General features: G+C 38.5%; 1 protein-coding gene across 4 annotated transcripts in view; it reads left to right on the top strand.

The window, feature by feature from the left end:
- The window catches only part of pdgfab (platelet-derived growth factor alpha polypeptide b), a 26,469-nt gene extending 12,235 nt beyond the window's left edge, over positions 1-14,234 (top strand). For 3 of the 4 annotated variants that reach the window (XM_016451634.1, XM_016451632.1, XM_016451633.1), the window contains 5 exons: positions 1,727-1,852; positions 4,151-4,341; positions 10,538-10,667; positions 11,133-11,260; positions 12,379-14,234. In XM_016451634.1, coding sequence (XP_016307120.1) covers positions 1,727-1,852; positions 4,151-4,341; positions 10,538-10,667; positions 11,133-11,215 — 530 coding nt within the window. In that variant the 3' untranslated portion in view covers positions 11,216-11,260; positions 12,379-14,234. The remainder of the gene's footprint in view (positions 1-1,726; positions 1,853-4,150; positions 4,342-10,537; positions 10,668-11,132; positions 11,261-12,378) is intronic. The other variant, XM_016451635.1, reaches the window with a different exon arrangement.
- The last annotated feature ends 10,602 nt before the right edge of the window (positions 14,235-24,836 follow it).

The following is a 24,836-nucleotide window of genomic DNA, read 5'->3' as shown; positions in this document are numbered from 1 at the left end:
TCTGTCTGTCTGTCTGTCTGTCTGTCTGTCTATCTATCTATCTATCTATCTGTCTGTCTGCCTGTCTGTCATCTATCTGTCTGTCTGTCTGTCTGTCTCTATCTGTCTGTCTGTCATCTATCTATCTATCTGTCTGTCTGTCTGTCTGTTTATACACACAATTTAACCAAATTAAGCTAAAAAATTAATACAAATTTTAATATGAAAAAAATGAATAAATCTATTTGAAAACAATTCTCAGTTTTATAAGTTTTTTAAATGAAAAAATACTTTTTTTATTTGTTTTAATTATTCACAAATAATTTGTATTTGTTATACATAGATATGATATATTTGCATTATACAGTAATTTTGCTATATTTATATTTATATGCATATATTCTATATTTGCAATTTTTGTACTATATAAAACAATTTGTGAACAATCAAAATGAATAAAAATATACTAAAAAAGAGAAATCAAATTTGAATGTACATTTTTTTTTGTATTTAATTGTATATCATTTCATTTATAACAGGACCATAAATTGTTCCATCTTCTCATGACACTTTATCATAAAATGCAACAAGTCAACAGTGGTTAGCTGATTTACATGTCAATCAGACGGTCACTTTAATTGAGTGGTTCTTTTGACAGAATATCATACCATATTTCATATAATAAATATGCTTACAGTACCTGAATGTTTACATCTCAAAGTGCAACTAGTCTACTAGATCTGTAGAAATAAAAGGAGATTATTTAATGTTTCACAGGGAAACTGATGAGAGAAAATGAGTTTGAGATCAAAATATTACTCTTCTTATTTTGTCTTTTTTTTTTTTACCGCCAAATAAAAATTCTGTCATCATTTCTTCACCCCCATGTTGTTCCAAACTCCTGTACGAGTTTCTGTTGAACACAAAAGAAGATATTTTGAAGAATGTTGGTAATCAAACAGTTGCTGGTAGCCATTGACTTCCATAGTGTTTTTTTTCCATACTGTGAATACAGTGGAAACCAGCAGCTGTTTGATTACCAACATTCTTCAAAACATCTTTTAATTTGAAAATTAATAGGTTTGAAACAACATGAGGATGACAGACTTTTCACTTTTGGGTGAACTATCCCTACCAAACTTAATTCATACACTGAAAGCGGTTTGTGCATTAGTTGTCACGCTCTGTGTTGTTGGTTATGTCACATGATTAATTCAAACCGTATTATTAATGTGAAGCTTTCATATGCATCGTGGGTTGTTTAAACAGCACTTAACTGGACTGATATTGTATTCAGGACTCTTACAGTTCCGCCTCTTCTTTAAATCGTGTAGAATGGCTGTTTTACTCATCTGTGCCAGTGGCAAATTCACTGAGGTTATCAGGAGTTCAGATTTGTTCATCAGGCATGTCAATGTGACATAAGACATTATAATAAACTTGGCAACCACATTCAGGGCCAAAATGACATCGTTCCTCCAGAAATCCATCGTGATGAATTTCCAATTAAGCTCGTGAATAAAGCAGCCATTGTTTGTGGAAAAATGGGTTTCTGAAGAAGGAAATTATTTCATGCTTTGGTGTCACTCACGGCAGTGCCATTTCGCCTCTGAAGGCTTCGGGGCATCTACTGGAGACTTTCAATAGCCTCATTGTGGATTCATCTTGGCTTTAAAGGGGGGAAAAAGTGATTTGTCTTTTCGCTGAGTAACATGAAAGTAATACGGATAACCTGTGTTTTGATGAGGTCCTGGAAATGAGGTGATTGAGGAGGTCAAACAGAAGCAGCATCAGAAGAGCCATCACTCATACAAGGCCGCTTCCTCAGATCTCAAGAGTCTGCAGCTGTCCCACAGACGGAAGAGGAGTGTCGGTAAGACCTGCTGCTCAAAGACATGTCACTCTTCTTGACAGCGTATTTCGTAAATGAGCAGTTCTGCCTCTGGAATCTCATTTGATGAATTCTGTAGTTGCTTGGCAACCATAAACAGTTCATGAACTGCATTGCTTGGCAGAGCGATTGTTAATTTATGGTGCTTCACTGATAATAGTTGATAATATACACTTGTAGTTTTATTGCTAAACTTGTCCTGCATTTGTGCATAGCAACGCACAAAAAACACCTTAACAACCATATAGCAAAGGCCTGAGAGCAACAATCTGGCAACAAACATCCTAGCATTGAAAATGCAAATTTTGCATGAGAAAATATAATACTACACATACACTATACCGTTCAAAAGTTTTAAGTCAGTTAAATATTTTAAGGATTTGTTTTTAAATACAATAATAACAGTAGTGTTATGAAATATTATTACAATTTAAAATAGCTGTTTTCTATTTGAAAATGTTTTAAAATGTAATTTATTAAGCTGAATTTTCAGCATCATTACTCCAGTCTTCAGTGTCACATGATCCTTCAGAAATCATTCTAATATGCATTCTAATAAATTTGATGCTCAATAAACATTTCTTATTATTATCATTATGAAAAACAGTTTGCTGATTAATATTTTGTGGAAACTGTGAAACATTTTTTTTTTTTATGATTCTTTGATGAAAGTTCAAAAGAACAGTATTTTTTTGATATATTCAAGAAAAAAATAAAATTAACAATGTAAAAGTCTTTATTCTCACTTTTGATCTAATGATTTAATGCATCCTTGCTGAATAAAGCTATTAATAATAATAATAAAAAAACGTACTGACCCCAAATAGAAATCTTTTTGACTTTTATCATATTGCAACTGCTTTGTTTTAAAATAAATTGTGATTTGATCTTTTATACATGCTTTATATTCAAACATATGCTAAATATTTCAGAAGACAAGAATATTAGCTTATTGAATTGACCTGAATTGATTTGGTAAACCCCAGAACTCTCCTAATAATGTTATAGTCAGGATTTGATGTTACATAAACATCTACGATTGGTGCAATTCCAGTGTTGAGGATATAAAAAGCAGAGAGTGTCAGTTTTATTCAGGAAATCACAATGATTGGAGAGCACCTCTTTATTTGATTGTACGTGAGAGTATTTGGATTGGTGGTACTTGTGAGGTCACAAACGGATCCGAGCCAGGAAATTCCAAACATTCAAAGTTCATGTCACAGCTCGTTGAACTGAACAGAGTTCACACTGGCACATAGAGCTCTGACATGCGCTCTTCCTTCCCCTTCACATCAACCGTGGAGTGCAGCGGTGTGTGTGTGTGTGCGCCGTTGTGTGTGTTGGGATAATTCTGGCCTCTCTGTACCTTCCAATCACTCACTCAAACGCACCGAAAAACTGTTCAGGCCTCAGAATAGCTGTGTGCCATTTTTGTTACAACTGTTGCTCTGAAAGAGTGTAAACGTCCAGATCGAATGCCGATCTCAGTGCTGTGGTCGATCTTATTTTGGTCTAGGTAAATACAGAGGCTCAGAGATATTAAAAACCCTCTTTAATATTTGCCACTCATGCCGTTTGAAGGGCCTTGTTGTTTTGCTGGATGGCATCAGTTTCAGAGAAGCACGCAGGCAAAATTTCTCCCAAAAATGAACTGAAAAATGGTAATTCAGTGGTACTGAATGATTACCTTAATCATGTGACCTGGTAGTTTTTAATTTTATTTAATTTTACTTTATTTTCTTTTAGTGTGTTTGTGTGATTGAGTTAATTATAATCAATACAGTATAATTATACCATAGTATAATGATGGCATCAAATGCTAATGCCATGGTGGTTACCATATTCATGTGCCATTATATTTTTAGTTTAGTTTAGTTTGTATGATTAAGCTTGAGCTAATTAATAAAGTATAATTATACCATAGTATAATGATGGCATCAAATATTAATACAAAAATAAAATAAAATATTAATTAATAAAAAATATTATTTTATTTTATTTAGCTTATTTTAGTTTATTTAAGTGTGTTTTTTGAAGCTTTAGCTAGTTAATAAAGCACAATGCCATGGTACTTAATGATTACCATATTCATAAGCTTTGAAGTATTATTTTATTTTATTTAATTTCATTATTTTGTTTTAGTTTATTTAGTTTAGTGTGTGTTTTTTTTTTTTAGTGTGATTGTTTGAAGTAATTAATAAGTAATATCTTGAATATTCTTTGCCTTGAATTTGTTCTAATGTATTAATTTATCCATGCGTCCTCATTTCTTGCATCCAGTAGAGGAAGCGGTGCCCGCCATGTGCAAGACACGGACAGTGATCTACGAGATCCCCCGCAGTCAAGTGGATCCCACCACTGCAAACTTCCTAATATGGCCTCCGTGTGTGGAGGTGAAACGCTGTACAGGCTGCTGCAACACCGGAAACATGCGCTGTCACCCCTCCAAAAAACAGCACCGTACTGTCAAGGTAAGAGCAATGCATCAACAGTCCTGTAAAGCCATTTAAATGTGGGGAAGACAATGCTGACTTTATATCTTAAGCAGTATAGATATCAGGGCCACACCCACTCCAAGCCACATCCCTGTTTTAAATAGTAATAATATTTCACAATATTACTGTTTTACTGTATTTTGAATCAAATAAATGCAGTCTTGGTTAGTATAAGAGACTTTACATTAAATCTTACCAACCTCAAACTCTTCATCAGTAGTGTGCATGTATTTATATGAACATTTCTTTATTCCATTCTTTATTTATTTGTTCATTTATTCATATTACGCAATCTTCTGAATGGACGTTCAGTTGATTGTAAAGCACTATCCATTTTTCCACATAAAATGAATACAGATGTTAGTCTTGTATGTTTTTTTTCCAGCTCTGAGCACAGGGATGGGACGAGAATATATTATGTGTGTTTCTTTCCAGCTATGGTGGTATATATTTAAGCAAATACTCTCAAGAGGTGTATTTACCCTTCCCTCACTTTTTCCTTCTCATCCTAAAAAAGGAGCAGGTCTGCACAAGCTACTGCTGTTCAGAGCCTTGATATAAAAAACACAGACTGTAAATAGGCCTCGTGTGTGAGTGCTTGGCAACATTTCTGCTGTACTTTGGTTCATTACAGTGATAAGCTTGTTTCAAAGGAAACACTGCTGGGTGTGGAACATAACACCAGATAATGAGTCTATCAACACTTACTGGAGTTAAACTTCACCTAGTCTGTCTATCTATCTATCTATCTATCTATCTATCTATCTGTCTATCTATCTATCTTTATGTCCATCCATCCGTCCGTCCGTCTTTATGTCTATCTATCTGTCTATCTGTCTGTCTATCTATCTATCTATCTATCCATCTATCTATATGTCTGTCTGTCTATCTATCTATCTATCTTTATAACATTCTACCATTCTGTCTGACTGTCTATCTATCTATCTATCTATCTTTATAACATTCTACCATTCTGTCTGACTGTCTATCTATCTATCTATCTTTATAACATTCTACCATTCTGTCTGACTGTCTATCTATCTATCTATCTATCTTTATAACATTCTACCATTCTGTCTGACTGTCTATCTATCTATCTATCTTTATAACATTCTACCATTCTGTCTGACTGTCTATCTATCTATCTATCTATCTTTATAACATTCTACCATTCTGTCTGACTGTCTATCTATCTATCTATCTTTATAACATTCTACCATTCTGTCCATCTATCCATCTATCTATCTATCTATCTATCTATCTATCTATCTATCTATCTATCTATCTATCTATCTGTCTATCTATCTATCTTTATGTCCATCCATCCGTCCGTCCGTCTTTATGTCTATCTATCTGTCTATCTGTCTGTCTATCTATCTATCTATCTATCCATCTATCTATATGTCTGTCTGTCTATCTATCTATCTATCTTTATATCCATCCATCCGTCCGTCCGTTTGTCTTTATGTCTATCTATCTGTCTGTCTGTCTGTCTATTTATCTGTCTGTCTGTCTGTCTATCTATCTATCTATCTTTATGTCCATCCATCCGTCCGTCCGTCTGTCTTTATGTCTATCTATCTGTCTATCTATCTATCTATCTATCTATCTATCTATCTATCTGTCTGTCTGTCTATCTATCTATCTGTCTTTATATCCATCCATCCGTCCGTCCGTCTGTCTTTATGTCTATCTATCTGTCTCTCTGTCTGTCTGTCTATCTGTCTGTCTATCTTTCTTTATGTCTATCTATCTGTCTGTCTGTCTATCTTTCTTTATGTCTATCTATCTATCTATCTATCTATCTGTCTGTCTGTCTGTCTGTCTGTCTGTCTTTTTTTTCTTTCTCTGCCTTTTTTTCTGCTCCGTGTTCTTCTCTTTTGCAATCCATTTATATTTCTTCATATTTTCTCTGGCATTTAGCCTGTCTCTCTCTCTCTCCTTCTCTCTCTCTCAGTAGTGATTGAGCTGTTATGTAAAGTGTAACAGGAGTTGATAGCTTTAAGGCAAGTCAGTTCACTCATCAGCCATTCTTATCATGCTAGCACAGCTCCTATCTGCATGAGTTGGGACTGAAATCTCCAAACCTTTTGGCTGTTTCAGTAACAAATGTTAAATCAGCAATAAAATATGACATACATTTTGCAGCTTTAATTCAAATCAGGCTATAAAACGAACACTTTCAGGTTAGATGCAACACATGCACATGGTTCTATCAAAAAGACATTTGCCTTTTTTAACTGAAATCAAGATTTCTGTTCCTACAGACACCATAATGAGTGTTACATTTTCTTCTGTTAATTTCTCTTCTGTACAGTCTCTGTTTGACCTAATTTCCCCTTCACTTTCTCTCTTGCTATCGTCCCGGTGTATAGTACTAATGATTTAACCAGAACTGCTGTGTTGCAGTTTGTGTCTATTAGCCTTGCTAAAACACACACACACACACATGCAAGCATCATCACACAGTACTACAACAACAACAGGTGCTGCAGTGAAGTACTGGGGGAGGGGAGAGGAGTTGGACCCCAGACAGAATAAACCTTGTTTTACAGTGAGGAGATTCAGATCAGACCTGCAGTGTAAGAAGAGGCCACATGTAAACATCTGTTAACACAACAGAAAGCTGAAAGGGACTTGTCGTGGATTATGGCATCATTTACTAGCCTGTATGACTTTCCTTGTTTGCTTTTTAATTTATTCAGTGAAAGTCAATGGGGTCCAATATTGTTTTGATCATAAACAATGAAAACAGTTAATTATTTCACTATCCTTTTACGTCTCTTCTTAAAGTCTCGTTATATGGTTTGCAGGGAGATTTTGTCGTATCGCTCCATCTATGAATCAGCATACCTCAACCCAACCTGAGGAAAACGTTTCCTCAGCATCAACAATGAACAAGGTCACTGTGGTTTCCTTAAAGTAAGAATATCAAGATATCAGGCAGCTGAGTGTGTGTGAATGATGTTTATTTTATTTTCATCTCTGGTAATCGGACTGCTAAAGTTACTAAATCCAGCACACCGCTGTTCTTTCCTAATGAAGAGACTAAGTGAGGATATTCCTGATTTGGAATGTTTGCGAGCGAGTGTAAGAATACAGCATGTGATGTGGTTCAAAAGGCAAGTGTTTATGTGTTTGGATGAGCCGGATTTGGATTCCTCCTTTAGAGGTCGGTACGAAGGGAAATCATACATGGTTTATACTGGCACTGGAAGCACAAGGTGTGTTGCGAGTGTTGATTTTGGGTATTAAAGAACCTCAAATGGCCCCGGTTAGTGAGGATACGGGCCCCATCTCTGACGCAAACACTGAGGAAACACAAATAGTGCTAAATCGAATGAACGTCGTATTAATATAGAAAATACAGCAAAATATTCCAAAAGAGCCTGTTGTATTGGAGTGGAAAGGCTGATGTAGCTGACAAAAACTGAACAACATAGCTCTGTGTTCAACATTTACAGTAAGCTCATGTTAACGCTGTCTCATACATCTGATTTTTTATTCATCTGCCTGTGAAGTTACATAATAATATATAATCTATAAATGGACAAAAGCATGTAGTCTTTGACTTAAATTAATTTCTTTGCATGATTACAGTAATGCACTTGTAAGTACAATAGAAGTAAATGGGCAGGATTTAAAAAGGTTTGTTGAAGTGCTTAAATAATATATTATTTATACATCATAACACCTTGCCTCATACATCAGTTTGAATGCATGAGATTTAAATGAGAATCATTGAAAGATTTTTCAAAAATCTAAAAATGCTTTGAAATGCAAGAAAGAAAAAAAAGAGTTCTCCCTTCTCTCTCTCTCTTCGTTTGTTTTTCTTTGCATGTGGTGGACTGTAATTGCTGTCATATCTATATTTCAGTGTTCTTTACATCTTTTCGCGCTCTCTGCCTTCCTGCTGTTGATTAGGGACATTTTTAAAGGGCTATGACAGGAAGTGCACAGATTAGATCACCTTTTCTCCTTATCTTCGTGATTGTCTGGGTGCCTGTGTGTGTGTTTTACAGCAGAGATTTCACCCATAGTCTTTCTGTAACTCTAGACATGCAGGTCATGAGATAAAAGTTTCCCTTATTTTCCCCCCTCCCAGCATCCCTTGTTCCTGTTCAGGCCTCTCTTTGTCACTCACTCAATAAGAACGCTCGCTCCCCACACCCCTCTTTCTTTTCGGGTTGCCCCACCAGTCGCCTGCCTGCCATCGGACCCCCACTCTTTCTGCGGCTCTCGGTTTCGCTTTATCCACAGCGTTTTGTCGTCAGATTTACCCACTGACAGATGTGCAGCAAAACTGCCTGTCCCTTGGCTACGTGTCCAGTTCCCTTTGTTCCCATGCTAATTACCCATGATGCACCTCTCCTGATGCCCGTTCTTTCTCTCACCCTTTCTTTATCAACCTTTCTTGTGGGGAAATGCCAATGCCAATTATCCAGACCCTGGACAATAGTCCTCACAGAGCGCAGGGCGAGTCAGAGGGGGTTGGGGTTGCTGGAGCCGGGGCTGGATCAGATGTCACACCATTAGTGCGCTGCACTGGGATTTCGCAGGGCTTTCATTGCGGCGTAAAGCACAGTAGTTTATAAATAGAGCTTGGAAGGGCCTCCTGAGAAACTTGGGCCTTTTTATAAAGCGCATTCGAGTATGTGGGCGAGCGCATGTGTGAAGTTCAGACTTGAAACCGAGATGCAAAAGCAATGATAAATTGAATTTGAAAGAGAATATTGGGGCGGGGTACAGCAAAGGATGGTGCGGGGACTCTTTTTTTCTTATTATGACCCTTTGCTGAACCCCTTACCCAACCCCCCGACCAGTTCTCAAGCCCCTCGGAGTCTGTCTCACCCTTCATCCTCAGTCGCAGAACATTCTTGCACGCCACGGGCTGTTCTAGACTTGGCTCTGTAAATATAACCAAGCATAAGAATGTCCAAGAGGAGGGAGAGCTGGGCAGCAGACAGAGGGAAAGAGGTATAACCGGGTGGACGGAGTCACCGAAACAGGCCCGTTTCACTGTCTCTCACTCCCTACCGTCATTTTGAAGTTTCTCTATAGGTTTGTGGGAGTTTCCAAGTGTTGCATCATTTGTTCCATAATGTTAAACCAATTGCACTTGCACGGTAGACTGAGTTTTTATTTGCACTCTGTGAGTCATGCACTGAATTTAGTGATTGTGTTCGAAGCCAGAAAAATACTCCATGGAAGCACACCAATGCATACTTGAATGTTTGGCTGATGCATTGCAAATGTGCAGTCCCATTGTGCACACTCAAACCGGGGTGGTTTGATCGCTTTCTAGGTCATTTCTGATGGAGCAAGTGGAATACCATTCCTTACCGCACTACAAAACCTATTTAGCAACCCATAAAACCAACTTTTACCAAATTAAGCATGTATTTCCCTGCTAAAAAGACCAATCATGGGGACAAATCCACATAGAACACATTTAAAAACATGAGATGTGGGGAAAAAGTCTCAAGATTGTTTTTTCAAAAGTTGGCACTTATTAGAACTTAAGATGGGACTGCAAAAGTCAGAATCATTTGTCTAGTAGTTTGTCTAGTAGCCCTCAACACTGCACAGCATTTCTCCTTAATCAAACACCCCTAATTCAACCCATCAGCTCATTAGTAGAGACTCCAAGACCTGAAAATTGGTGTGTCAGACAAAGGAGACATGCAAAATGTGCAGAGTTGGGAGGACTGGTCCAGAAACATTTTCGGGAACCACTGCCTTATGTCCCAGACTCCCAGGTATACTCCCACTTTCAGTGTTCTGTTCCATCTCGCGCACAGCCACATCCGTACAGCTTTCAAAGAATATTCAGCCAAGCATTAGCAGAACAGTGAGAAGAAATAGAGGCCTAAGCGTTAAAATTAGCACAACAAAAGACACCAGTCGACCCCTGTTTAAGGCTGGGTGGTTATTTTGAGTTTAGTGTGCTGCAGTGGGGCGTTAACTGTGGAACATGTAACTGTTTTGGGCTTATTGCCCAGGAATTGTTTGACAAATTTTTCCACTGTTGCCTATGACCAATTGGCAGGGTTTGGAGTTAACGGAGCATGTACTACCTTAGTTAAGAATCTTTGCTGTCGTCCTGTATGCTACTCCAACACTGAAAAACTATTCATCGCTAACCTAACCTGGTTTTTCTCTCTTCTTCCAGGTGGCGAAGGTAGAGTTTGCATCGCGTAAGAAAGCAAAATTGAAGGAGGTGCTTGTCCGGTTAGAGGATCATTTGGAATGCGTGTGCACATCACAGCATCACGTGATCGAGCACACGGAAGCAGACACAGGTACATATGTCACACATACACATGCATACACCGAATGTTTGGCCTGATCTTGAATGATTATTTGGCTATGGATTGTGCACTTGGCGGCCTGTGGCATTGTGCTGTCACCGCAGACAAACACACCTGTGTGAGCTTGTGTTTTACTGTGCTGGGCAATGATGCAATTGAATGGATAAGAAAGACCACAGGTGTATGCAAATGCTGAAACACGTAGAAGTGTGTCTGAAGGTTCTCCTTCAGGTTCAACAGGTTTCTGGTCTCGTGTGCGAAAACCTTGTGCCGAGATAAAAGGGTTGGAAGCTCATGAGGCTCAAATATTTATGAAGTGCAATTACAGTCTGTTTTACACCTCCCCGAGGCCATAAATTCTTTCTTTTTAATCTTTCTTGCTTGCTTTCTTTTTTCTACTGAACCACATTCTGCCCATCATCTGGCTTGCACCTTTCCCCAAACTTGTGTTTCCAGGCCCACGCACAGTTAAAAATGGTAAAAAACGGAAACACAGAAAGCAAGCAGTGGCAGCACAGATCAACAAGGATATTCAATAAAAGGCAAACATTTCCTAATACTCAGCGGACCAAAATATTCTGCAGGTAGGACAGCTGTGGACAGAACCCCTGCCACTTCGCAACCAATCATTGGCATGAATTGATCAGGAGAAAGAGCGAGACGTTCAATCAGAGTCACGCAACACTGAGCGAGAGAGACATTTGCACTGTGCTGTGTTTCGCTTTGCTGCATGGGTCACGGGATTGTCTGTTTGATGCAACTTATTTTATGAAATCAAGCTGTGCTCATCATGTATATAATTTAGCTCTGTTTCAAAACCAAGTGAGCTGCCTTGCTGTCTACCGCCTACCTAGGCATCTACCTTCTAAGCACATGTGTCAAGCTTTGGTCCTGGAGGGCCACTGTCCTGTAGAGTTTAGCTCCAACCAGCTCCAATACACCTGTCTGGAAGTTGCTAGTGAGTCTGAAGACCTTGATTAACTGGTTCAGTTGTGTTTAATTAGGGGTGGAGCTAAACCCTGCAGGACAGTGGCCCTCCAGGAACTGAATTTGACCCCCTAAGGCAGTGATGGGCAAACTTGGCCCTTCCAGGCCACTTTCCTGCAGAGATTTGATCCAACCCTGATAAAACTCACCTGCCTGTAGCCTTCTAGTAGTCTTGAAGACAATGATTAGCTGGTTCGGGTGTGTTTGATTAGGGTTGGAGCTAACATCTGCAGGAAAGTGGCCTGGAAGGGCCAAGTTTGCCCACCCTTGCCCTAAGGCAACATTAAAGTAGACTGGTTTGGAAAACTTTTCATAGACAGCATCTTCACACACCACTCAAGAGACTCAAATCCAATTTATTCCAATACATTTTGTTAGTTATCTTAAAATGCTAGGCAGCTCAATAGGTTTTGGAACAGAGCTTGTGTGGTTGGCATAATTTTGAGTGTTTGTGTATGAAAATGTGTGAATTGATGGTTTGGTGAACTTGATCACAAAAATTGTTCCTTTCACATTGTTCTTTCTTTCTTAAGTGTGCACAGACTGTCCAATAATTCACATTAAAATCACTGCGTGGTGGATATGTGTCACTCAAACAAACCGCATGTCTTACTAAAGAAAAAAATCACAATCAAATAATTTTGAAACTGCACCAGATTCCACAAAAACGTAATTGCTTGTTAACGGTTGTTTTGTTTCCTTTCTCTCCCTCCAGTGGACATGAGGTGAAACCACATCAAACGAGCAATTGAAGGACAACAGTGGCTACGTAATGCTCCAGCAGCACTGGGACTTTGACCTCTGAACTCTGACCCTACTGACCCCATTGCTGTTCAAAAAAGATACCGTATCCAGAGGAACATTATACACAAATACAACACCAAAGGTGCTTTCTACGTACTCTGTCAAACACTGAAGACAAACAAGATTGGTATTCAGTTAATTATTAAGTGGTCAAACACTGGGCGGAAACGAAACTGAAAAGGACGATGTTTGTGTCAATTCTCTGTTGTTTATTGCGTACGACTCTCTTAAAGGTCAAAGATGAGGAGAAAGTCTTTTGGAGAACACTACGTTTGTAGACCATGAACTTCACATGCTTGGGTTTGGATCCGCTCAAGCAGGATTCTAGGACTCCAGTCATTCAAAAAGAGGATTAACATTAAAGGATGTGCTGTCATATAACCTTGCTAAAACGGAAGATGCAATTTTCAGTTGTTTTCTGCCTTAGTCCTCTTGGATCCAGAACATTGAAACTGCTATTTCCAATGTGCCTCTAGAAAGTTTTGGCCTTCCGAAGACTTCAACTGCCTGTCCGTGAACAAAGACTTACAGAAGGCAGTGTAATGCAGTCATTATGCCAGAATAAAGTATTTATGTATGCGATCTCTCTTTCTCACACTCTTCGTTTCTCAGTCCAATGTAAGAAGAGCTCATCTTCATTGATCTGGAAGTATTATCAGTAACATTTTTCTCAATATTTCAGTTCATTCTTGCTTATATTTTACAGCAAAAATACTAGGTTTTTGTCCTGGAAATATGTGTCATATAAAGACATGTGGAAAGATGCTTTATTTTTGTTAAAAATATATTTATAATGCTAATGTAGAATCAAGCAGGAAGTATGTTTATGTATTGTGCTTCTGTTTTTGTGGTGTAATGGTTGTATGATGGGATAAGATGGCCCATTGAGAGTAAATGCTATACAGTATCAACAGGTTGGCCATGACACAAGCATCATTAGTCATAAGATGTTGGTTCATAATTTGCTTCTTTACTCACCGTAACATAATATTTAATGCTGACATACAAAGAGAGAAAAAGATAATTAAAATAGTCAATAAACACTTACCTTAGGTATGAAGCTTTGTTATAAATAAAGATATCAAAACTAATGAAGAGCACATTTTTATCATATTCACACACAGAAGACATCAGAAATTGTAGATCCTGTTCATTTGATTCCTAAAGGATACACGCACTTACCTTCAGGCCTTGAATTTTAAATGACCTTAAACTGAGTTTTTCTGCTGGGGAAAAGGACATAAACTGTTTAAGAAAAACCTGATTGCCACATCTAGATTTTTGCCCAAGACCCTGTTTTTGTTTTGATGTCAACATGGAGAAATCTTTTAATATCCTGAATGTCGTTTTCTTGCATATTGTTGTGCATGTAAATAAACTCAATGTTTCTAGGGTGGCGAAATGTTAAATGGTGTTTAAAGGGACCTTCTGCGCAATCAGCACTCTAAACGACGAGTTTGTGCATTGAAATCTCTGAGGGCTGTATTTATGACATTTACAGTCTGTTGCAAAAGTGCTCAAGCAAGAGCTTTCATGTTGTTCCAGGCCTGTTGTTGACTCTGGCTCGAGTCGTGTCTTGCTGCAGGGACTCCACTGGTTCTTGTCATTTTTGACACATGCCAGACAGATGGAGCAGTCCTGGCATTGGCTTTACAACAGAATTCGGCACTTTGTCACACTCCTGACCCCCAAGTGGCATGTCTGGCCATCTAAAGAGCACCTGGAGGTCTGAATCACTGTGAATCACAGCAACAAACTGTGGAGACGGTTGAGGGGGTGGAACAAAAAGCTTTGACTAGTTTTATTCTTTGTGCCTTATTAATGTTTGTTTTGTATTTATAACCGTGAGTCATGCAGCAGTCTGTCTGGTACAACCCATATTCACTTTCTACAACATCATGGGTATTTGACTTAAATATATACAGTTGAGCTGAAGTTACCATTTTGTGGTTTCAATTAAAACACGATTAACCATATTTGTAGGGCTGGTTGTATATTTGTTTGTCTAGTGGTGTATGACCTGATTTAGCTCTGTAGCTACTGTGGTTTCGTGGCACTCTTTACTTTGGCAGCTGGGTGATTTAGATTGTTATGCTCAGGTGCTGGAACCTGCTAGTCTGTTCAGTGTTTCTGTACTGAACTGCTTATAGGGTTCGACAATGCAATTCACTTCTGTCATATCCTTAAATTGTGGGATTCTCTGGTCACACGCACATTCTCCTGTTGTCCCAATAGGAAGTATATCCCGACCATAGACTTTTTCCATCTCTTTTTTTTAAGCGCATTCCTACATGACATGTTTTGCATGTCTGGAGTTGTACAATAACAGGACGTAGGATCATGGGCAGTATGCGTGAAATACAGAAACTTTATAGTAAGAAAGTGTAAGAAGAAGCATGAAAATATTTCCGGAGTCATTTTAGCTGTACAAATAACAATGATTCCCTGCTGAGCATAGATAACTCATTTCCAACACAAGGTTTATGAGCCTCTAGGGGTGAATGATGGAACTACAGGTGGTTTGTGAGACTGATTGAAATGCCAAATGAAACTAAATAAATGAACATTACAAAAAAAAATAAAAGATTTTAATAAGCCATATGTTAGTGCTGGTTCAAGTCTTTTCAGTTTATTTACGGAGTGTTCCCCCTCCGTACAGATCGCATTCCGTGTTCCCCTGGGTAAATCGCGTTCCGTGGGGGGTACCCCTCGATAGAAATCGTGTTCCTTTCTACACGAAAAGAACGTGGAACGGGTACCGGCTTATGTCACTTCTTAGTACACACTGTCGGTGCGAATGCAACCCTTTAAATGGTACTGGGAAATAGTGCGCGCAAAATCGTCCCAGTACTTTAGTACTGTACATTTAGTTCTGGAACTAAAGCGGTGCTGATAACTGCACCGTTCGGTTCATAAGTAAAGTTAGTGCTTATAAAAGTGCTGAAGGCGCGATTTAAACTATTAATTAGTAGCCTGATTCTAGGATTTTATTAACCATGGTATAAATATTGGGGGGTTGTACTTGCCAGTTTTGATTATTGGGGGTTATATTCCCCCCTAAACTACGCCCCTGTATAGGAATTACATACCATGGTAGAGAGCCCAGAGGTAAAAGTAGTATCTAAATGGCAGAGAAAGAAAGCTTTAAAGAAAGCATTCTGTAAGACAAAAAGCCTCTCAATTATGTCCAATTTGCCCATGGAAATGTGCCACTAATTCACTATCTGGCACATCCCTTTGTAGGGACAAAGTCGTCTCACTGGCCCTTAGAGTAAGTGTTATGTAGGAGAGTTTGAACTAGGTCATTTCAGTTCACATCATGGTCTACAAGTGAATTTCTTGCATGTTGAGGTAAATCCACACACTAAGTATTGAAAATTGATGTCTGAACAGGTATTTTAAATCAGAATCTACTCCAAATTGTATAAATTAATTGTGGAAATAGACACTTAAGCGACTGCCATGCTGTATCCGACCTGGTGACCTGGCCACATTACATTTTAAGAAGCTTGTTCCTACAGACCATAATTGCGAGGTGGGGAATTGGGCAGTGCTCATCATGAAGGGTGCATTGAAAGAGTGTAGACGGGTGAAAGCGAAGCTCAAAACCCCTTCCTGCTGCTGACAGATCATGGGAACCTTGAGAATATAAAGGTTGCCAAGAGGTAAAATCACAAACGAGCAAGTGACTCTATTTTGTACCCTGTTAAACATCACTTTAACACCAAACAATACAAAGGCACAGGTATTTTCCAGGCAATCTGAGGGACAGACAAGGAAAACTGTTTCAAAACAGTCATTATTTTTGCAATTCTGTTTGGTGCTGCTAGTGGCACAGAAATTACACACCTGAAGTTAAAGTGTGTAATTTCCGCTGTGATTCTATGGTGATGTTGTGTAAATCCTCCCACTTTCATTCTGCTGATATACATTTTTTTTCTCTCTCTGCAGTTGGCTTTGGCCTGTCATAGACAGGAACAGTGGACACTGGACACTGGACATGAGACTCTGGTCAAGACATCCCGGCTCCAGCGCCTCTGCACAGTCTGCATGAAACCTGGAATGTGAATATGAGTGCATGTAAATGTGAGAGGACACACACAGAGGTATCATTTCCCCAAGACCTCACACAGTGACAACAACTATTTATTGCCAATAACCGGTGCCTCTGAGTATGCCAAATAATTAAGTGGTGAAGGTATTACCTTTATAGCAAGATATCAATGGCAGTGTCAGCCTCCTAGGTTTGATAATCATCACTTCCTCTTGCAATTAAAAACTACAGACGTGTACACATGTAAATTAGCAGCATGTAGTGGCCTCAAAAAAGTATTTGGACATTCTTGGACACTTACCAGTAAGTCGCGCTTAAAAATGTATCAATTTCACTGCACTAGACACAAATTTTCAAACCAAGTGGCATGTGCAAACAAATGATGCTCAAGCTTTTCTCAGAACTAACTTCATTTTCTGAGTCACTTTTTCAAACATTTCTAACCAACTGTGGTTCTGTGGTTTTATATCAGTTCAGTTCCCCTCAGTTTCACACAGGTGTCATCATATTACTGTAACACATGAACATGTTTCACAAACTCTGACACTCAGAAAGTGTCCAATACTTTTTGTCTTTATTTTGAACATATGCATATGTGCACAAAAATATGCATATCTGCTGATTGCTTCATAGTTTGAAACCCAACAAACTTAATTTTGTGAAATGTTTTCACTAGAAAGTGTTTATGTGATAACCCCTTGTTTTGATATTTTGTTACATAATGCAAAGACATTTATACATTTTTAATTGCATCTTTAGTGTCCAAAAACTTTTTATTACCACTGTATCCATTCACTTACAAACAAAGATGCATGATGACTCTATTTAAAGAACCTGTAATGTAACATAATGACACATTGCAGTCACTTCTGAGAAGTCCTGTTAACAGAGACATAAAAAATACAAGACTGAGACACACAGAGGAGGGAAATATGTGGCGGTGTCTTGGATTGCACACTGTCTCTCAGGATTTGCGTCAGTGGCCAGTTTCATCCGTTTTGGAGCAGTGTGGTATCTGGAGGCTTAATTCAGAGCTAGGGCTCATCTTGTGCTCTCTTTCACCACAAGTGCCTTCTTTAGCATCTGTAAATATTAGCTCAAGACTATTTTAGAAATAAAATAATTTTCTGAAAGGCAGCCACCACCAGTGATAAGGAATCCATTTAAATGAAGCTTCTGGCATTGGGGGATATTTATTATTTGCGCAGCAAACGAAACTGACTCGGTTAAAGCATTCCTGTGGATATCCAAATTGAGAATGGACATGAGGTCCTTCAGAAGTTAAAGGTGAAGTGTGCGATTTCTGCACCACTAGATGCCCCAATCTGAATTGCAAAATACATTTATTTGTTTTCTGTTTTTTATACTTTTACATGTGTGCTAAAGTAGTCGCAATATCTGTTGTAACTCTCAAAACATCTTTTCCTTGCTCGTCTCTAAAAACTAGACTCATGCAAATTGTGGACTGAAGAGTTTGTTCTGTGTGTCACTAGACCATCTACTCATGCTAGATTCTATCTTCTTGTTCCCAAATGGCGCTTTTCCACTGCATGGTACGGCACGTAAATCAGCTTAGCCAGCGAAGGATCGAAAGCAACTGTTTTGAACGAGCGCACCTTTTTTTTAACAACCAAAAAGTTTTGTTGTCTGTTGCGGAAGTACAGACGTTCCTCTGTTGATAGCAGAGGAGCAGATCCAGCGAGAGCTTGATGGGGCAATGCAGAATGAATAAGTTTTTTTTAGGAGTCGTGGTAGTAGAGGCAGCGCAACTGAAGCGGCACTGAACTGCAGTGGAATGTTGAACAAGCAGTAAAGTATGATGCACTTTTTTTGGTCTGTGCGTTTATCAAGGAAATCACTGCTCCGAGTCTTTATTAAAACCAACAGGTTATGGGCCCAGAAGCAAAACGCTACAGTGAAGCTGCTGAACGGCTTATTGAAGGTATTGAGCGACAGTGAATAAAAAATGAGCTCGGAGTCCAAGACAGTGACGGTTGTTCCATTAAATGGATCAAACTATCCTACGTGGAAAGTGCAATGTCGAATGGCATTGATGAGAGACGGATTATGGAACTTGGTAAATGGTACAGAGACTGCTCCACGATCCGATCCAAGTAAGTTAGCATGTTATATGACTAAAAGTGATCGTGCACTGGCTACCATTGTATTGTAAATAGAACCGTCTTTGCTCTATTTAATTGGAGAGCCGGAAGATCCTACTGTCGTGTGGAAAAAGTTGTCGGATCAGTTTCAGAAGAAAACTTGGGCAAATAAGCTAGCACTGAGGCGCAAACTGTACTCGTTGCAATTGAAAAACGGAGACTCGGTTCAAGAGCACATCAAGGTCTTGACTGAAACGTTTGATGCACTGTCAGTTGTGGGAGATCACATTGAAGAGGAAGATCGTGTGGTACACCCGCTAGCCAGTTTGCCTGACTCGTTCAACGTGTTAGTCACGGCACTTGAAGCAAATGTGGATGTACCTAAAATGGAGGTCGTCACGGAACGATTGCTGCATGAAGAATGCAAACTGAGAGAACGTGATGTTGAAAACACCAGCAGTGATGTCAAATCTCTGACTGGAAAACAGTTCTTGAGAGAAAAAGGCCCAAAATGTCATTACTGCAGAAGGTATGGACATATCAAGCGTAACTGCAGAGAGTTCAACAAATCTTCTCCAAACACAGACTTCAACAAAGAGAGTAAGAAGGCTGGCTATAAACACAAAGCTAACAAGGCTCAAGTGAAATGATGGAGGTGAAGAAAATGCTTGCAAAACACTTTGAGATAAAAGACATGGGTGCGCTAACTCATTTTCTTGGAGTGAAGATTGTCCAAAAATCAGAAACTGGAGAAATCTGGATGGGTCAGACAACATATGCCAAAAATGTGTTGGAGAAATTCGGAATGGAAAATTCAAAACCAGTAAGCACACCAGTAGACATGAACTCGAAGCTCGTCAAACACTCTGATGACAAAGAAGAAGTGGATTCGACACAATTTCAGTCTGTTGTTGGTAGTCTGCTTTATTTGTCAACAAGAACAAAACCAGACATTGCTTATGCTGTGAACAATGTTGCGAGATTCTATGCTAAACCTGCAAAGCATCACTGGACTGCTGTCAAACGGATCATGAGATACCTGAATGGCACTCTGAATCTAGGTCTGCTGTATAGCAAAGAAAAGCCAAAGGAATGCATTGGATTTTCTGATGCAGATTGGGCTGGAGACCAAGATGATCGCAAATCTGTATCAGGATACATGTTTCAAATCAGTGGAGCAGCGGTGAGTTGGAGAAGCAAGAAACAGACATGTGTAGCTCTCTCTACTGCTGAAGCTGAGTACATGGCATTGGCAAGTGCAGCTCAAGAAGCAGTTTGGATGCGACAACTGTTGACAGATTTAAAGGTCAACCAAACAGGACCGACGTTGATGTTTGAGGATAATCAGTCTGCTATCTGTATGGCAAAGAACCCACAATTTCATGGACGTGCCAAACACATTGACATCAAGTACCACTTCATTCGAGAGAAAATTGCAAGTGGAGTCATGGACTTGAAATACTGCAAGACTGAAGACATGATTGGTGACATATTCACGAAAGGACTGAGTGAAGAAAAGTTCATGAAGCTGAGACAGTTGGCTGGAGTGAAACCAGTTAATTAATTATTTTGTGTGCGAGTGAGAAGGAGTGTTAAAAAATACACTCTTACCAGAATAATTATGTTTTTAGATTGTGTAAATTTAGTTGAAGCTGTCTCATGTGAATTCTTCCTTTAAGTTCTTTAAGACTACCACTAGGTGGAGCCCTAAGCATATGTTTTGTATTCTGGTTCTTTTACTGAAGAAGACTTGTACATGTTGTTTGATTTGGTTTTTTGTTGAACACGCAGTAAAGTATGACGCACTTTTTTGGTCTGTGCGTTTAACAAGGAAATCACTGCTCCGAGTCTTTATTAAAACCAACACCACTGTGACTCCCATTGGAGATGCTGAGCTGGCAGTAAATATCTAACACTTCATTATGAGTTAAGATTGTTCAGCGAGGTGGAATTTTCAAATGTAGGTTTCTAGACAAAACTACCTCCGGTTCTCTTGGTTTTTTTAACTTACTGACTCATACTGTCAATACTGTTTCAAAAGAATAGAGATTAAGATTATGTCGAGACAGGAAATGTGATGAAGCCTCTTTCTCTTGATTTTTCCAGAACTTTGTTCCTCAATAGACCTCTTAAACACAGCCAGTTGATCGGATCATCACAGATGTCCACTTCAGAAAATGTTCAGATTGGTGGAGGAATCTTCAGGGGTTCCTCAGCAGCTCTCTGCAGATATAGACAACAATGTTAGTCACATAATATATGTTCTGAATGTAAGCTCTGAGCTAATGTTTAAAATCATCCACCAGTATGTCTAAATACACCAATACCCAGACATATCACTTTCACAAGTGCTCCGCCAGTCGTAAAAACCCATGCCAAACTTGGATTAGCTTGGGTGAAACTGGATGACCCCTTATGGTGTTTGTTTCCCCTTCCTCACTGGCGCTTCCCAGCAAGCTGGGTGACCCTTCCTGGAATGTGCCCCGAGTTATGTCACAAATTATTTTGACAGAAAGCATAGGATAATTCCTATTTAGGTGTCTTCAGGTGTTGTTGAAAGCCTTTGTTTCTTCTCAGCTGTACATGGAGCCAACTGACCACAAAGACGTGACCTTCTATGAATGCCAGCCAGTTCAGCACTGAAAAAATCCAGGAAATCAGTGTTATGCACTTAAAATACAGTATAAAAATACAGTATATTTGGGGAATAAGCATGTAAACAGGTCACAACGAGGCTGCTATGCAGGCAGGTCACTGTGGGTACCTGGGAGTGGAGCTTTCTCAGGAAACGGTGAGTCAGGCCATTCTGAATGTATCAACAATCCGTCTGTCCGCTTTCTGGACTCAATGAGCATGTTGTTCCCTCAGGTGGAGACTGAGGGGCATCCGGGTGTCCCCGGCTCATGGAAAGGTTTAGTCAGCTGGTTTTGAGAGGCTGTTTGAATGAGCCTGAGTTCTGAGTGTATAGGCTTTGGAAAATTAAACTATTGTAATGGTAAGTGTGGAAACCGGATTATTAAACCAATTTTGTGGTGATACACCTTTGCAAAATGCAGCTTTTATTCTCCCTCATCAGCATTGCCTGGAATGAATGAATGAATGATGCATTTATATAGCGCTTTATTGTGTATTGTTGTACACCCAAAGCGCTTTACAGTCATGTGGGGGGGGGGGTCTCTCTTCAACCACCACCAGGAAAACACTTTGTCTCATATGCGATATTTAGAATTACAAACCAAACATTCAGACGTTATGTATTTTTACATGCATTTTTAAAGAAAAACTCTCAGAGTTAGGTAAGCTTAAGAAATGGGATAAAGCCTGCATGAAGAAATAAATTGACATTTAACAATTTCTTCCCAGATGACACTTAATTATATTGTATATTCCCAAATTTTGTCAGCTTAGTTGGTCATGAATTCACAGCACATTGAACTTCACCAAGATATAGCACCTCATGATGTTATTCTGAAATCATACGTATGTTCAGAACCAATTTTTATGACGGATGTCAATGCACTACAGAAGGAAAGGTGTGGTATAGTTGCTCCTGATTAAAATGGTTAGAGTCAAAGAAAATGTTTGATCCAACAGTAGCAGAAATAAAGGAAAGAGGAAATATGTGATTTTATTTAGCCTGTTGATAAACGTGACTAAATCTCGTCTATAGTCTGGTTGTGTGGTCATGAACCAGCTACATCTTAAATATAACATAATGTAAATAATTAAGCAAAAGATTTATTACAGTGATGACCTGACATTACTACAGTGGTCTTCTTGAGCGGTAAATAATATTGGCGGAAACCGCCATATTATGGCAAAAGTGGAGGAATTAAATGAGAGAAATAAGTTAATGAACTTGGATACTCACATTTTCGTTGAAATCACATGTAAGAAATGGGCGCCGAGAAGAAACTCACTAAAAAGCCGTAAAATGTGTGTTTTTAACCGGACTAAATAGAGAAAAAAGATTTACCTCAGAGTCCGCGCTGACGGTGCGAGTTCATTCATCACCAGAGAGTGGCAGTGACTCGCTGCTGCGCTGCTGATCTCCGCAGCGTAGAGGAAGACGAATATATAAAAAATAAGTAAATCAAAATAAGTCTCTATATACTAATTAAAATAGTTATTAAAGCTTTGAACAGTGGTAATGGTGTTATTGATAATGAAAGTGTTAACGATATGATGTCAATATTAATTGTTGTCATTATGCCTGGAGAGCCAGTAGTGATTTGTTTTGAAGCAGTGGTTTAACATGATCTGACCTTTCACACATAAGATATTTATTGTCCATGCACATTATTGTTACTCATTTATTATTGAGGGCATTGTAGTCATATTGGGATTCTGTTAAAACAGTTGAATGCAGTTCGTTAATAAAAATTGAGGTGCATCATGTGGGCCGCATGCTGTCTGGGTTTTGTCTTCAGACAAGCTAGTGACCCACAAAGACTGCCCGATGACACAACCAGTGGCAAGGGCAGCGGAGGAGGGGACATCTTGCTGTATGTTCATATATGTTTCTTATTTCAGCCTCTAAGCCAAAGATGCTCTCAGGAGATATTCCTATCCCACACTTCCGCCGAGGGCGACAGGAGTCAGAGAGGGATTATGTGCAGCGCATGACCGAAGAGAGCGAGCATGTCCTCTTCCTCACGAACATCCAGGTAGAGAGACATCCGGAGGTCAAGCCAAAGAAAGAAGAAGAGACAGAGGAAAAGAAATCTAAAAAGAAAAATAGGTTAGTTCAACAAAGTTATTATTACTATTATTATTGTTGTTAACTAAAACTAAACCATTAAAAAATGTTTCTTGAAATAAGTATTTTTAAATACTTTATTTTTTAAATTTTTTATATACATTTTTATTATATTTATTATATTTTTATTTCAGCTTGTTGCCAGTTTTTGAAGTACTAAAATAACTCAAAAACATTAAAACTAATAAATAAAAATAACAATGACAAAAACATACAACAAAATTACTAAAACTTTGACTAAAATTTAAGTGAAATCAAAATATAAAAATGATGATTCAAAATATTAACCAAAACTATAATAATACATCAGTGATACAAAAACAACACAGGTTCGACTTGCATTAATGTTCATGATTTATAGCTAATCAAATGAGTTGTCTCATTAAATCAGTTAAGCCTATCAATGTTTGAGTAATCGATTTCAGCACAAATGCATATAGTAATTATGCAACGTTTTCTATAAATAAAGACTGTTAATTTCTAACGCTGCATTAGTGTGTTAAAGTGTATTTGTCTTTGTTTTAGGTTCCATAAAGGGAAACTTCTGCAACAGAAAAGAAGCTAAACCAGCAAGAGGAGCGTGAGGAGGAGATGTTTAAAGGCATGCATTAATTTTGTGAGATTTACCCTGTAAAATTTAAGTTTTAAATCGCAAAACATGTTCATATTCCATCATTTCTGTTTCTCTTAGATGAGGTACTGTTTGGAGAGGTCGCCATGGCGCCTCCATCACTGAGTGTTAAACCAAAGAAAGCCATAGTCAAACCCAAGGTAACTTGTTTACGTGCCTTTAGTCCTTATTGAGATGCTAATTAATGCTGTTTGTTCATTATTATCATCCTGATTTTTTCTCCAGGGGGCAACCAAAGGTCTTCTCCTGAACTCCCTCCTGGGTCACAGTCCTGTGTCGGTCAGCAAACCCTCTATGGCGAGGAAGAGGATGATGGAGGAAGAGCGGGAGAGAGTGGTGCAGCTGTACAGACAGATGAAGCAGAAGCAGAAAGACAAACATGAGCAGGACAGGGCTGCCATGACCTCCACATGATGCTCTGCTCTTTGTATTATATAGTATTGTATTATGTCTCAATGTATAATTCATTTTTCTATACATTTTTGCTACATCAATACCATATTGATGGATTTTGTGATTAAATATTTACAAGTGGATGTAGCGGGACTGTGTAAAAGGCAAAAAATAAATAAGTTTACACTTTTATATAATGCACAGTGAGTTCACATGTATTTTGTCCTTTAATATTCAGAATGACTATTCTAAATATTTATGTTTTAAAAAGTAAGGTATTACAATATGAATTTAGGTGTTTTATTCTCATCTTGCTCTTTTTGTGCAATGAAATGATATATGATATTACTTTTTAAAGCAATCGATCATCGATTGTCAATTGGAGGATGATAAAATGAAAATTATGATAAAATGAAAAAAGAACAGTTCC

The sequence above is a fragment of the Sinocyclocheilus anshuiensis genome, unplaced genomic scaffold (assembly GCF_001515605.1).
Source record: "Sinocyclocheilus anshuiensis isolate Anshui unplaced genomic scaffold, SAMN03320099.WGS_v1.1 scaffold47, whole genome shotgun sequence".
NCBI lineage: Eukaryota > Metazoa > Chordata > Actinopteri > Cypriniformes > Cyprinidae > Sinocyclocheilus > Sinocyclocheilus anshuiensis.
The sequence above is the reverse complement of the archived record's forward strand: the minus strand, read 5'-3'. Positions and strand labels throughout refer to the sequence as shown.